We start from the raw sequence: 13693 nt of genomic DNA, 5'->3' as shown, positions 1-13693 counted from the left end.
GGGGAGGGGGAGGGGGAGGAGGAGGAGGGAGGCAGCAGGGGCCTGGGCTGCGCCCTCCACGCCCGAGGGATGAAGACACTGCTGTCGTGGACAGCCCGCACCAGCCGCAGCCCCTGAGTCAGGCTCTCTCTCAGTTGCCGGGTTCGGTGTCAGAGCCCTTGGAGCCTAGCAGGGCCAGGATGGGGGTGGAGAGTTACCTGCCCTGTCCCCTGCTGTCCTCCTACCACCGTCCGGGAGCGCCTGGTGAGGCCTCGGCTGGTAGTGGGACCCCCAGAGCCACAGCTACTTCCACCACAGCCAGCCCCCTGCGGAAGGGCTTCGGTGGGCAGGATGACGGCGAGCTGCGGCCGCTGCGGAGTGACGGTGATGGGGCACTGGTCACCAAGGGGTGCCAGCGACTGGCAGCCCAGGGCGCCCGGCCGAGGCCCCCAAAGGGAAATGGGCAGAGGATGGTGGGGATGCCCCCGCCCCCAGCAAGCGGCCCTGGGCCTGGCAGGAGAACCGGGAGGTGAGGCAGAGGGGGAGGGCTGCAGCAGTGGCAGCGGTGAGGCCAGCGCCGGGCTGAGGGAGGAGGTGTTGCCCACTGCACCTGAGCGCCTGGCTCTGGGCTATATTGTGCCCTGCATGCGGTACTATGGCGTCTGCGTCAAGGACAGCTTCCTGGGGGCGGCACTGGGTGGCCGAGTGCTGGCAGAGGTGGAGGCCCTGAAGCGGGGCAGGCGCCTGCGTGATGAGCCAGCGGGCTATCCTGCCACGCAGCATCCGTGGGGAGCAGATCGCCTGGGTGGAAGGCCATGAGCCAGGCTGCCGAAGCATCGGTGCCCTCATGGCCCACGTGGATGCTGTAATCCGCCACTGTGCCGGGAGGCTGGGCAGCTACGTCATCAATGGGCGCACCAAGGCCATGTGGCGTGTTACCCAGGTAACGGGCTGGGGTACGTGAGACACGTTGACAATCCGTATGGCGATGGGTGCTGCATCTATTACCTGAATCAGAACTGGGACGTCAAGGTGCATGGCGGCCTGCTGCAGATGTTCCCTGAGGGCCGTCCTGTGGTAGCCAACATTGAGCCACTCTTTGACCGGCTGCTCATTTTCTGGTCTGATCGGCGGAACCCCCATGAGGTGAAACCAGCCCATGCCACCAAGTACGCCATCATTGTCTGGTATTTTGATGCCAAGGAGCGGGCAGCAGCCAAAGACAAGTATCAGCTATAGCATCAGGACAGAAAGGTGTCCAAGCACCCGTATCATGGCCGACTACGCCCACCTAGTGTCTAGCCCCAGAGCTGCCTGGACAGACAGCTTGCCCTGACTTCGGGAGAGCCCTGGGCCCCTGTGCCACCAGTCTCGGTGCCTGCTCCTTCCCCGCCACTGCCGCTGCTTCTGTCTTTGCCTCTGTTCTGCCTGGTGTGGAGGGCTCCATCCATCGCTGAGGACGAAGGAGGAGGAGAGATCTCTGCTGCCCTGGGATGGGGGCTGGGGTCGTAACCTGGGCAGAGGCCGGTGTTGGAGACTGCCATTACTGGAGGTGGGGGTCTGTGTCCTGCCCTGTCTGGTCATGCATGCCCCTCTCAGGTTTGGAGAGCTGGAAGGAGGCACTGCCACCTCCTACCAGAATGCAGGATTTGGGGTTGGGGTGACTCATGGCCTCTTGCTGGCAAAGGTTTGTGGGGGAGTATCCCAAAGCCCCCCACTCCTCCAGCCTGGAATGGGAAGTGACTCCCCAGCCCCTTTGGCCATGGCACCTTTTGGACTAGGCTGCCGCTGCTTGGGCAGGATAAAAGGTGCTGGGAGGCGCATGGGTCTGCAAGTACTGTCAGCCAAGAAATAAAAGTTTACCTCAGAAAAAAAAGAAAGAGAGAGAGAGAGAGAGAGAGAGAGAAAGGAAGGAAGGAAGGAAGAGAGAGAAAGAAAAAAAAGAAAGAGAAAGAAAGAGAAAGAGGGAGGGAAGGAGGAAGGAAGAAAGGAAGGAAGGGAGAAAAAGGGACCACAGATACAGCCTAGCTCACTGGAGCCAACCTTCACTAGGACTACTGGAGCACCTACTGTAGTTACTGAGAGATGCTACATGGCATTCCATAATGGTTCCTAAAACAAAATCCAAAGCTTATACATTAAAATCTAAGAGAAAGTACTTCTAATGAAGGAAACAGGATAAACAAATCAAGGATACTTTCAAAAATACAATCTTACATGCCACTCTGATATTCACATTCTTGATAAAAAGTATCCTGACCTAGGATATTGCTGGAAGCGTACAGAAAAAGGGTTTTTTAATAGCATTGCATCTTCAATTAGACATCCGCAATGGGATTTGAGCCATAAATGTGTTTTATCTGTGTGATTAAAATATATTGCTTCTAATATTGCAAGACCATCTGTCATCAACAGCATCTGTCATCAACATAAGGTGCCCTATGATTTCCTTCAAAGGGAGCTGTATAAATCAGTACAGATGTTTATACACTGGGAGAAGATGCCAAGATAAATCTACAAGTACCGATACACAAACAGAAACACCCACTGAGACAACTTCACATGACAGGAAATGAGCAGCTTTGAGCAAAAGGATGTCTAAGACTGGGACCTATAGAATTTCTCTGTCCAACAGCCTGGAGGTACCCTTTTTAGTACAACAAATCTGAAACTCAAGCTATGAAGCCAAGCAAAAAGAAACAACAAAAGAGAAACAAAACTAAACCACATTTCCTCTGAGTTTCTGACTGTTTTTCCTATAGCTTATTTGCAAGATTCTTACACAGAAGAAGAAAAAGCCCTATATGACCGGATGAATGTGATGTAGGGTAGAAGCTCATCTCCTTCTATTTAATAGAAGCTCATCTTCTATTTTAAGATGAGAAGGACTAAGGTGTACCTGTGACATAAAATAAAAGGATTCCAGAGCTGTTGACCACAGAAGGCTCAAAGAAATATCCTTAAAATTATACACTTACTGATTCTGTGCGACTGCTGCTTGGAGGTCGATATGTCCAGTCTATGGTGAGTTTGTCAGTGATAGATGAGGTTGACTTGAAGGTGCATTTCAACTTGATATTTTCTCCAACATAACCCCGGACATGGGCATCTGCTTTAATCTCCAGGGAAAGGACGATGTAAACACCTAATCAAAGCAAGCCCAAACATTTAAAATGTGTACAGTGGGTGGAATATATAGACGTGAGTGAACAATATAGAAACTCTATTTTTTTATTTCTTTCTTAATTTATTTAGTTTTGGCTGCATTGGGTCTTCGTTTGTGTGCGCAGGCTTTCTCTAGTTGCAGCGAGCAGGTGCGCGGGCTTCTCACTGTGGTGGCTTCTCTTGTTGTGGAGCACGGGCTCTAGGCACGTGGGCTTCAGTAGTTGTGGCACGTGGGCTCAGTAGTTGTGGCTCGAGGGCTCTAGAGTGCAAGGGCTTCAGTAGTTGTGGCACATGGGCTTAGTTGCTCCACAGCATGTGGGATCTTCCCGGACCAGGGCTCGAACCCGTGTCCCCTGCGCTGGCAGGCAGATTCTTAATCATTGCGCCACCAGGGAAGCCCTAGAAACACTATTTATCACTTTTAGGGCTCTCATCAGAAAGCTGTAGCAATAAATGTCTTCTCAGGCAGACCCAAAAGGATAAGGAGCAGATATCTGCATTAATCAAGGGTGGTATTTTTGCCATTTTACGATATTAAATCATAGAATGAATGTTTGGGTAAAAATTTAAAACCTGGTCACATCAGCACTTTTTCCAAATACAGAGTTGTGGATAAATTAACTACAACCAAGCGAGTCAGCCCACAGAAGGCTAAAAGGCAACACCACCCACTCCCTTGACACACTTATACTCCAGGAATATGGCAGTTGCTGTGGTCTGAGGGATTTACCCCAAGTACAGCACGACTGTAACCTGAAGCTATCACTGCCTCAACCACCAGCAAAATAAGAGTAGAAAACAAGAACAGGAATTTTTTTTCAAAGAAAAAATAATTTTTATAAATCTACCCCAAGGTTCTATCTAGTTTTGTTTTGTTTTTCCCTTTCTTAAGGCTCGTTAATGAATCACTCATCCATTAAAAGTAAATCATGGGGAGGAAAAAGTTTATTAAATTTACAATTTAATGCATTTTAAAATGTAAAAATAAGATATCATTTTTAAACTCTTTAGAGACTTCCTCTTTCCAAAACCACTTCATATATCCAACTTTTTAAAAATTTATTTATTTTATTTATTTATTTTTGGCTGCATTGGGTCTTTGTTGCTGCACGTGGGCTTTCTCTAGTTGTGGCCAGTGGGGGCTACTCTTCGTTGTGGTGCACGGGCTTCTCATTGCGGTGGCTTCTCTTGTTGTGGAGCACGGGCTCTAGGCACGTGGGCTTCAGTCGTTGTAGCACGTGGGCTCAGTAGTTGTGGCTCGCAGGCTCTAGAGCACAGGCTCAGTAGTTGTGGCTTGCGGGCTTAGTTGCTCTGCGGCATGTGGGATCTTCCCAGACCGGGGATCGAACCCGTGTCGCCTGCATTGGCAGGCGGATTCTTAACCACTTTGCCACCAGGGAAGTCCCCTCGTATATCCAACTTTGACATCCTATCTCCCCCAAAAGAGTTGGCACTTTCTTCTGACCATTCCCTCTGCTTTCACAGAACAGTGGTAGAAATTTCTCTTCCATTAGGGAGCCATTTTTTAGGAAAGTAAGCCACCAGCACTTTGTTTTTCCTGCTTCCTTCTCCACTACAATGAGCCATGATTCACCTGGCAGGCCAAAGGCAACCAGAGTAGCAAGGTTTCAGAAGAGAGCAAACCCACACACCATCCTGGAAAACAGCAGTCCCTCTGGTTGAGGAAGGACGCAAATCCCAGCCCTATCACCTGCTGACTCTGTGGCCTTCGTAGGTTTACTTGATTTCTTCAGTTTCTCATCCTGGTAGGAATGATAATAATAACATTTACCTTAGAAGGTCACTGTGAAGGATAAATGAATTAAAACATGTACCACACTAAGAAGCCTACCTAACCCAGAGTAAGTGCTCAATGCACATTAGATACCTTCATCATTGTTACTGACACCTCTTTAGTTCTGTCCTTAGTCTCTCAAACTTTCCTAGCAGAGACATACTTATGAATCATCATTTCCACTGCCTTTACCTCTGCTGCTTTGAATCATGTTTCTTGCTCCTCTCTAGACAATCCAGTCTGTTCACATTCCTCTTAGAAGCAGGAGACCAAAAAAAAAAAAAAAAAAGCAGACCAAGACTGAGCTCACAACTCTACTAAGAATCTGACCATCCCAAAGATAAGGACTACCTCTGGTTCATCCAAGACATCCTCTCTGACTTTGCCTTGCTAAACTTGTTATTCCTCCTATGCCTTTGCAAATGCTGTTCCTCTGCCTGGAAAGCCTTCATCCCTCAATCCCTACTCTCTCCTAAGCCCTCACTCCTGACCCACCTTACTCATGACTTAAGATAAAGCTCTAAAAACTAGAAGGCAGAGGGCTTCCCTGGTGGCGCAGTGGTTGGGAGTCCGCCTGCCGATGCAGGGGACACGGGATCGTGCCCCAGTCCGGGAAGATCCCACATGCCGCGGAGCTGCTGGGCCCGTGAGCCGAGGCCGCTGAGCCTGCGCGTCCGGAGCCTGTGCTCCGCAACGGGAGAGGCCATAACAGTGAGAGGCCCACGTACTGCAAAAAAGGAAAAAAAAAAAAGGAAGGCAGAAATGAACGGATAATCTTCACACTCCCCATACTCTTTATATATCCTTTATATATAAAGGATATATATCCCTTATATACTCTTTATATATCCTAAAACATAAGTATAGCAAAGAGACTTTAAAGTTTAGATTTAGAATTAGACAGACCTGAACTTGAGTTCTAGCCCAGCTGCTTTCTGGCTGTGAGACCTTGATCATAGTTACCTAACCTGTTCAGGATTCAATTTCCTCACTTGGTAAGTGGGAATAATTAAAAGACCTACTTCATTGTGTCACTGTGAGGATCTAATAAGGTTAAAGAAGGTAACACGTAAAATGCTTAGCATAGTACCTGAAATTGAAACTTTCAATAAATGTTAACTATTATCATTAAAATGAACACCACAAATATTCAAAAACCTTCAGTAATTCTCTACTGGGCTATAACATAAAATCTAAATAGTGCCAATCTGGCCCCCAACTTCTGCTACTCTGCCCACCTACCCATCCCATCCCCTTCACTATGCCCAGAATGTCCTGCCATTTCCCAAATTTACTATGTCCTTCATGCCACTGTGACTTTCTTTGAATATGTCTTTATCTGGAAGTTTCTCCCCATCCCTACCAATCCTGCCTGGTAACCACATCCCCAGTACTCACGCCCTTCAAAACCCATCTCAAATATCACCCCCCTTGTGATGCCTTCCCAAATTCTCTGATGCAGTTTGTTACTATTTTTCAATTTTCACATAACATTTAGTACATAATGCTACTCAAGCACATATACCATTGCTTGCACTCAATTTGTAAAGACGATTTCCTCCATTAAATTGAAGTACCTTAAGAGCAAAAGTCAGAGGGAAGGGAGAAGGCAGAGAGAGACCAAGAGAAAGAGGTGGACAGGTCACCAAAAGTTCTCGTGTAGGAACAAAGTGTGCTTATTAGTCACCCACTCTCTTCATATCCCCATTCTTACAGTATTTTCAACATTCTTAAATCCCCCAGACACCTACCTTTCCATTAAACAGAATCAGGAAAAGCTCAGCCCTAGATGACCACTTCTAGACTATGGCTGGTGTGCGCTGAAGGAGAAAAATCACACCACTGCACCCATAGTTACCGTAAGAAATTCATCAGTTCCATCCACAGCTAAGTCCTTAATGAGGCATGATGACTCTTTAACCAGCCTTGGTCATCTCCTCTTTCTGACTCCTCAAACTTTGCCATTCTCTTTTATCCTCTGTGCAACCTATAAACCCCTCATTCTCAGAAGAAAATGTCTCTCTTCTTCAAGGAACTTGAAGCCATACAAACTGCTTAGTCACATATCTTCCTGCGTCTGCACCCATTCTTACCTCCAATCTGAAAGGATGTGGTGTCCCTTTTTCTACGCAAGGTCAAGCCCTTCTTCTCTGCCTGGATCCCTCCCTTCCAAGCCTTGCTCCAGGAAGAAAGAAGAAAAAAAAAAAAAAAACCCTCTCTACTATCTTCAACATTTCCCTTTCAAGAGGGGCTTTCTCCCCTCAGCCTCTAAATACACAGAATTCTCTCCCATCTGTAAAAACAAATATATAACAATAAAACAAAACAACAACAAATTTTCCTTAACCCTGTAATCCTACTCATTACCAACTACTGCCCTCTCTACCCTAAGCCAAGTTTGTGAAAGAGCTGTTTATATCTGACGTCTCCCTTTCCTCCCTTCCCATCCACTTCTGGACCCCTACAGCACAATTTGGACTCCACTACCACTTCTAGTAAAAGGCATTATTGTCTTAAAACAGCAAAATCAAAGGGACAAAAACTCCAATAGGCAGTTTTCTCTCCTGATTTTACTGGATCCCTCTGCAGCAGTAACTGTTTGCTCCTTCACCTTCTCTGTCTCAAGGCTTCCAGGATGATACACTCATTCATTCACTCATTCTTCAAACAAAGATTTATTGAGCGTCTGTTTTGTGCCACCCTCTAAGTTCAGGATTAAATGTGAGCAAAATACATACACTCCCTGTTTTGGAGCTTAAAATGCAGCAGAAGTTCAATACACTAATCAAACAGTCATAAAGACAAATGTATAATTACAAACTCTGATAAGCCCTGTGAAGAAAAGACAGAGTGGTTATGAGAACTGTAGCAGTTATGATAGGGGAGCAGTGAGTGGTTAATGAAAGCTTGCCTGAAAGTTACTTTTGAGTTGAGTTCTGATGCAAGGATAACAAGGTGAGGAGAGGGGGAGCATTCCAGGCAGAGGATACTGTGTATGCAAAGGTCCTGTGTCAGGAAGGAGCACAGTCAGTCAAGGAACTGAAAAAAAGGCAGAATGGTAGCAACACAAAGAGCATGAGAGAGAAGACTGAGACATGGCTAGGAGGTAAGCAGAAACTAGTTCAGGCAGGACCTTAGAGATTTGGGTCCTTATTCGAGTAATGGGAAGCCATGGAAAATACTTAGGTATGGGACTGAGTGAGAAGGGGCATGAAGAAGTTTGCATTTTTAAAACCTCACTCTAGGGAAGACGATTAGGAGGCACTAAGAGTATATATAAAGAGATTACTTAGGAAGCTACTACAATAGTCAAGTGAGAAATAAGGAAAGATTGAACTAAGTTGGTGGCAGTGGACATGGAGAGAACTAGGAAGACAACAATACAAGGTAAAATCAGCAAGAACTGGTGTTAGATCATATGTGGAATGTTTGGGAAAGAGAGGCATTGAGGATGACTCCCATATTTCTGGCTTGGTGATACCATTCACTGACACAGGAAAGACTAGAAAAGTACCAGGCTTGGCAGGGAAGAACATGAGTTTGATTTTGGGTAAGTTTAAGGTGCCTGTGAGATATCCAAGGGATAATGTCAAGGGGGCAGTTGGTTTTGGGCAGGGATGGGCAAACTATGGACCATGGGCCAAATCTAGCCCACAACATCTTTTTATAAATAAAGTTTTATTAGAACACAGCCAACTTTATTCATTTATATATTGTCTAGGGCTCCTTTTGTGCTACTCCAGCAAAGTTGAATACTTGCAACAGAGATCGTGTGACCCACAAAGCCTAAAATATTATCTGGCCCTTTACAAAAGTTTGCCAACCCTGCTTCATAGCAAAAAAGAACAATGGATTAGAGTTATAGATCAGAATCTCATTAGTCTCCCTCCAACCAATTCTCCACACTGATTGTGTTACATACACACACACGCACACACTCGACATCTCTGCTAGTTTCTATCAAATCTCTTTCTAAGGTTCCTCCTTTCCTACCCATTCCTTAAACACTGGTGTTCCTCAGAGTTCCACCCTGAGCCCATGGTCCTTCTTTCAACATGTTCTCTTTGGACAATCCTACCCACTTTTATAGATTTCACAACCACTAATAGACTAATGATTCCCCAAACTATGTTGCTAGCCATGACCTGCCTCTGAGTGTCCAAATATTACTGGATATACCCACTTGACTATCACCACCACAGGAACCCAAAATGAAGGTAGTGAACTCTTGTTTGTTACCAGCTCAATATCCATTCCCCTCATCTCCTTTCCTAACAATACCTAGATTTTCTTTAGATATCCACCCTTTCCTACATAGCCCATGAGCTTGGGGGTAGAGGCCTCTGTCAGGGTCCAGGCAGGAAACAGAAGGCAAAATCAGCTAAAACTTTGAAAAGCGTGTGGGTCACTTTTCAAAGGGACTTTTTCTCAGCAACAAGGAAGCCAACAAAGGCACAAAGCCTTTACCACTCCACGCCTGAAGGGGCAAAGGGAGGAAATGGTGTTACTGAAGCCTGGTAAGAGGTGGATCTGTGGGCCATTTGACAGAAGCTGTAGCCACAGAGGAACATAGCCACTATCAACCATGGCACCATGACAGAGAGGGAGCAGGGAAGAAAAATGTCTTTCTCCTCCTGCCCCCCAATCTCCTGCCAATGCCTCCCACTGACCAAACCTAACTGGAACCCAGAGGACAGGAGCCTGGAGGATGTGGTTTGTAGGTCAGCTTTCCAGGGAGTAGGCAAAACAGAGAAGAGAAGTGAATGGATCTGGTGAGAGAGGAGCAAACCAAGAATAATGAGACCCTACTCCCAGCTCTGGAAGGTAACTCAGATTGGCCTAAACTAATCATTACATCCAGAGGTGTGCTGGTGAACAGCTAAAAAATAGAAAACCCAAATATGTAGGTTTGACAATTTCTGTGGTACAAATACTCCCACCATGGCTAATTTCAAGCTATGAAGGTAAAAGTCTCTGAATGCTGAGTTAGGAAGACATGTGCATGATTGACTCTTGAGAGCCAGTAGGAGGTAGCTCCAGCACACCATTCTCCTGACCACAGAGATATATTTGGGGTCAACACGGGATTTAAGTTAATCTAATCAAAGTAAGTTTCAGAAAATTTTCTTGGCAAGTTACCTCCATGCCTTGTTTATGCTCTTCTCTATGTCTGGAATTTTCCTCATTCCCTTTCTCTAACTAACTCTTATCCTTCTTTCAGATTTAACTTTGGAGACACCTCCAGGAAGTCTTCCCTGTATCCTCTTGGCAGATTAAGGGCACTTCCTCTGTGATGCCATGGTTTCTAGTGCATTTCTCTCTTAGTACTAGATTTTAAAATTATCTGCTGACTTGTCTGTCTTCTTCGATAGACCCTAAGCTCATTGAAATAGAACGTAGCACATTATGGATGCTCAGTAATATTTATTCAACTGAACCAAACCAAGAGTTTCCTTTTATAAAACAAAAATTGTTGCATAAAAATTACAAGTTCTGAGCAAATTTTGGTTACTGAATTACAGCAAGTACACGTTTAATCAAACTACCTACTAGCAGCTTCTTCCTTCTTTATATAAACTCCATATTCATGAACATAATTTTGCCACAAAGTTATCAATATGTAAAGTCACTTCACTGAAATCTAAACACTGGATAAGCAGGTCTTAAATATATAGTTACAGAAAAGTAACCATAACATCCATGGATGAACTAAACAAATCTACACTACTAATCTATACATCAGGATATTGGTTCCCCCTGGAGGAGAAGGAAGAATGCCTGAAAGGAGGCACAGGGAAAGTTTCTGGAATGCCAGTAACAATCTACATGCTGATTTGGGTGCTGGTTGCCCAGAGGTGTTCAGTTTCTGAAAATTCATTAAGCTGTACACTTATAAGCACTTTTCTCTGTTTTACTGAAATTAAAAGTATTCTAAAATCAATGAATATAAAATAATTTTCCTCTTCCACTCAAAAAGTAAAATAAGAAGAAAAAAATATCAATCCAATGTTACATTCATTCAGAAACTTTCATCCTAGGCCTAATGTGCTAATGGATATTTATCTCTTCCCCAGAGGGAAAAAGCATTCTTGCCAGGTAAAAACAGCCAACTATAGAAATAATTATAATAATTAAAAAAAATTTAATCTGGGAGGAAAACAAGAAAATCACATTTAACCATAAGTAATTTTATACATGGAAGAAATGGAAAAAATGACAAAAACTCCCAATTTTATACACCCAATTTTCCAAAATACAAATCTGTCAAACTGATTCATAAAATTGCACACTCAAGTGGAAAAGAGAAAAGTGTAAGAGCCCTAGGCTTGTTAATCTACTGGTTTTACATACTTAGACAACTGATATCGCAGGACCATACTTATAACTTAGGAAGAATTCAAACAAGTTAATAATTTAATGGGTCCTAAATATGCAGAGGAAAGGCAAATAAACTGGTATGAAACCAAAGTCTATTACCTAAGAGACTCAAAACAAAAGACCCCCTCAAAGATGGATGAACCTTGAAAACATGCTAAGTGAAAAAAGCTAGTCACAAAAGAACACATATTGTACAATTCCATTTCTATGAAATGTGCAGAATTGGCAAATCCACAGCAATAGAAAGTAAATTGGTGTTTGCCAGGGGCGGGGGGGAGGAAAGAATGAGGAGTGACTGTTAATGACTATGGAGTTTCTTTGGGATGAAGAAAATGTTCTAAAACTGATTGTCATAATAATTGCACAACTGTGAATATACTAAAAACTATTGAATGGTACGCCTTTTTTTTTTTGGCCGTGCCATGCTGTGCATCATGAGGGATCTTAGTTCCCCAACCAGGGATCGAAACCATGACCCCCTGCAGTGGAAGCAAGGAGTCCTAACCACTGGACCACCAGGGAATTCCCTGAATGGTACACTTTAAATGGGTAAATTGTTCGGCATGTGAACTATATCTCAATAAAGCTGGGGTTTGCGGGGGGGGGGGTTAGGCAAAAGATAAATGAACAAGTACATACAGATCATAGACTCAACTTTTAACATTTGAATTATTTGGTTGCTGAACTGATGGACAGTTTTCAGTGTGAAATGACATCAAGTTTGTGAAACCACCCACCATTTCTAGAATTTTTTTTCAGTAGGACAATATTTGAACATTTCTCTGTGTGTGTGAGAGAGACAGGCAGACAGACAGAGAGAGGAAACTAGGATGATTTGGAGTGACAGTAGTTCAGCCTAAACAGTATATTGGAAAAGAATTTAGGATTATTTGGAGTGACAGTAGGTCTGCCTAAATAGTATATTGCAAAATAATTTAGCTGAAAAACTGGACACCTGTTATGACACAGGCAGCTGGGAGGGATCAGGGAGTATGCTGGCAGCATAAATACTAGTCATCAAATAAATTAAAACTCCCTAAAAAAAAAAAAAAAAAAACTCCCTAGCCCTACCTGCTGGAACTTAGCACACCTGAAGCCTTTATATCAAAGATCCCCTTCAGAAATTCCCATTACCCACAGGGAAATTTTATGAAGTTAACAATACACTACTATGCTAGCTCTACTAACATATGATTTCCTGGGGAAGACACACACACACACTCACACAAATCCAGGGAATAACTGCACCCTAAATGAAGGTAATTAGGTTGACTGAAATTTATGCAACTTGAAAATTGCATGAAAGCAAAACTTATCCAAATTTTAAGATTATGTGATAGTGTGAATACTACACTTCTGATATTGGTTAATAGATTAAAATCTTAACAGAATTGATATTCCCTTCCTTGTATTAAAAAAAAAAAAAACAACTGTTATTAAAATACCAGAGCAGTTTCTTTTCCTCAACACATGCATCTCTGTTACAATGAAATCAAAGCACATCCTTTCTGTGACTCATAAACGTTTTACTTCATAAGCCCTGACAATCACCTACAAAAAAAAAAAATTACCAACAGTCATCATTTTCTTTCCCAAAATTACTGCAACTACTGAAGACTAGAATTGTCCTTTCCTAATCAGGATATACGGCCCACAAAACCACAGCCGAGTCAACCACTGATAACTCATAAGACAACACCGGACGCCCCCAAACCCAGTGCCCTCCGTGATTCTATCTAGCCGTGCCATCACCACAATACAACGCACAGTGCTCGAGCTGCCAGGGGCTCAGGAAAGTACGCACAGGCTACCGACACCCCTCAGTGGGTGTTGATTACGAGAAGAGAACATCCTCCCCACGCCCTCCCGCTTCCTTCCTTCCCAGAAGCGCAGTAGGGTCTTTCCTGAGACCCCCCACCGGAACCGGAAAAGCGACCATCTTCCCTAAGCCCCCGGCCGGAAGTGCGACCGAGCCCGCCGCCGACTCACTCACCCTGGAAGAATAGGACGCCCAGCAGTGGGCACAGAGCACAGCCACGGCCTCCAGCCGCCCCGCTCTGCAGCATCCCGACAGCTCTCCAGAAGTTTGCGCACCTTGTTTACGGCTCCCTGTAACCACACAGGTAACACCGGAAGTGACGCGAGGGCGGGAGGCCGCGAGAAGACCTAAAATGGCGATTCGAAGTTGCCATAGTAACGTGGCTTCTTTCCAGAGCCACACCTGGACTTGCTCACTTCAAGTCAGCGATTCTTAACTCTCAAGTAGGAGTTCATTATTCCCGTTTGCTCGAAAATGAAGTCGGACAGGCTTTGGAGAACTTACTATTTATTTTTACGGAATTCTGCAGGACTTAATCGTCTTGATCCCCTTGACTC

General features: G+C 44.6%; 1 protein-coding gene and 1 pseudogene across 3 annotated transcripts in view; one reads left to right on the top strand and one right to left on the bottom strand.

Annotated features, from left to right (window-relative positions):
• Positions 1-1274, top strand: part of LOC114886526 — a 1918-nt pseudogene extending 644 nt beyond the window's left edge.
• The window catches only part of MPZL3 (myelin protein zero like 3), a 26482-nt gene extending 12799 nt beyond the window's left edge, over positions 1-13683 (bottom strand). For 2 of the 3 annotated variants that reach the window (XR_003791505.1, XM_029208706.1), the window contains exons 1-2: positions 13311-13683; positions 2958-3124 (exon numbers count right to left, since the gene is read on the bottom strand). Coding sequence is in view for 2 of the 3 variants with exons in the window: in XM_029208706.1 (XP_029064539.1) it covers positions 2958-3124; positions 13311-13383 (240 nt within the window). In the remaining variant the exon portion in view is untranslated. Of the gene's footprint in view, positions 1-2957; positions 3125-5131; positions 5156-13310 lie in introns of those variants that run through there. The other variant, XM_029208707.1, reaches the window with a different exon arrangement.
• Positions 13684-13693: the final 10 nt, after the last annotated feature.

Source organism: Monodon monoceros, unplaced genomic scaffold (genome assembly GCF_005190385.1).
Source record: "Monodon monoceros isolate NGI ecotype Baffin Bay Population unplaced genomic scaffold, NGI_Narwhal_1 Super_Scaffold_7, whole genome shotgun sequence".
In the NCBI taxonomy this organism is placed as follows: domain Eukaryota; kingdom Metazoa; phylum Chordata; class Mammalia; order Artiodactyla; family Monodontidae; genus Monodon; species Monodon monoceros.
Note: the sequence above shows the minus strand (reverse complement) of the source record. Positions and strands in the feature narration are given on the sequence as shown.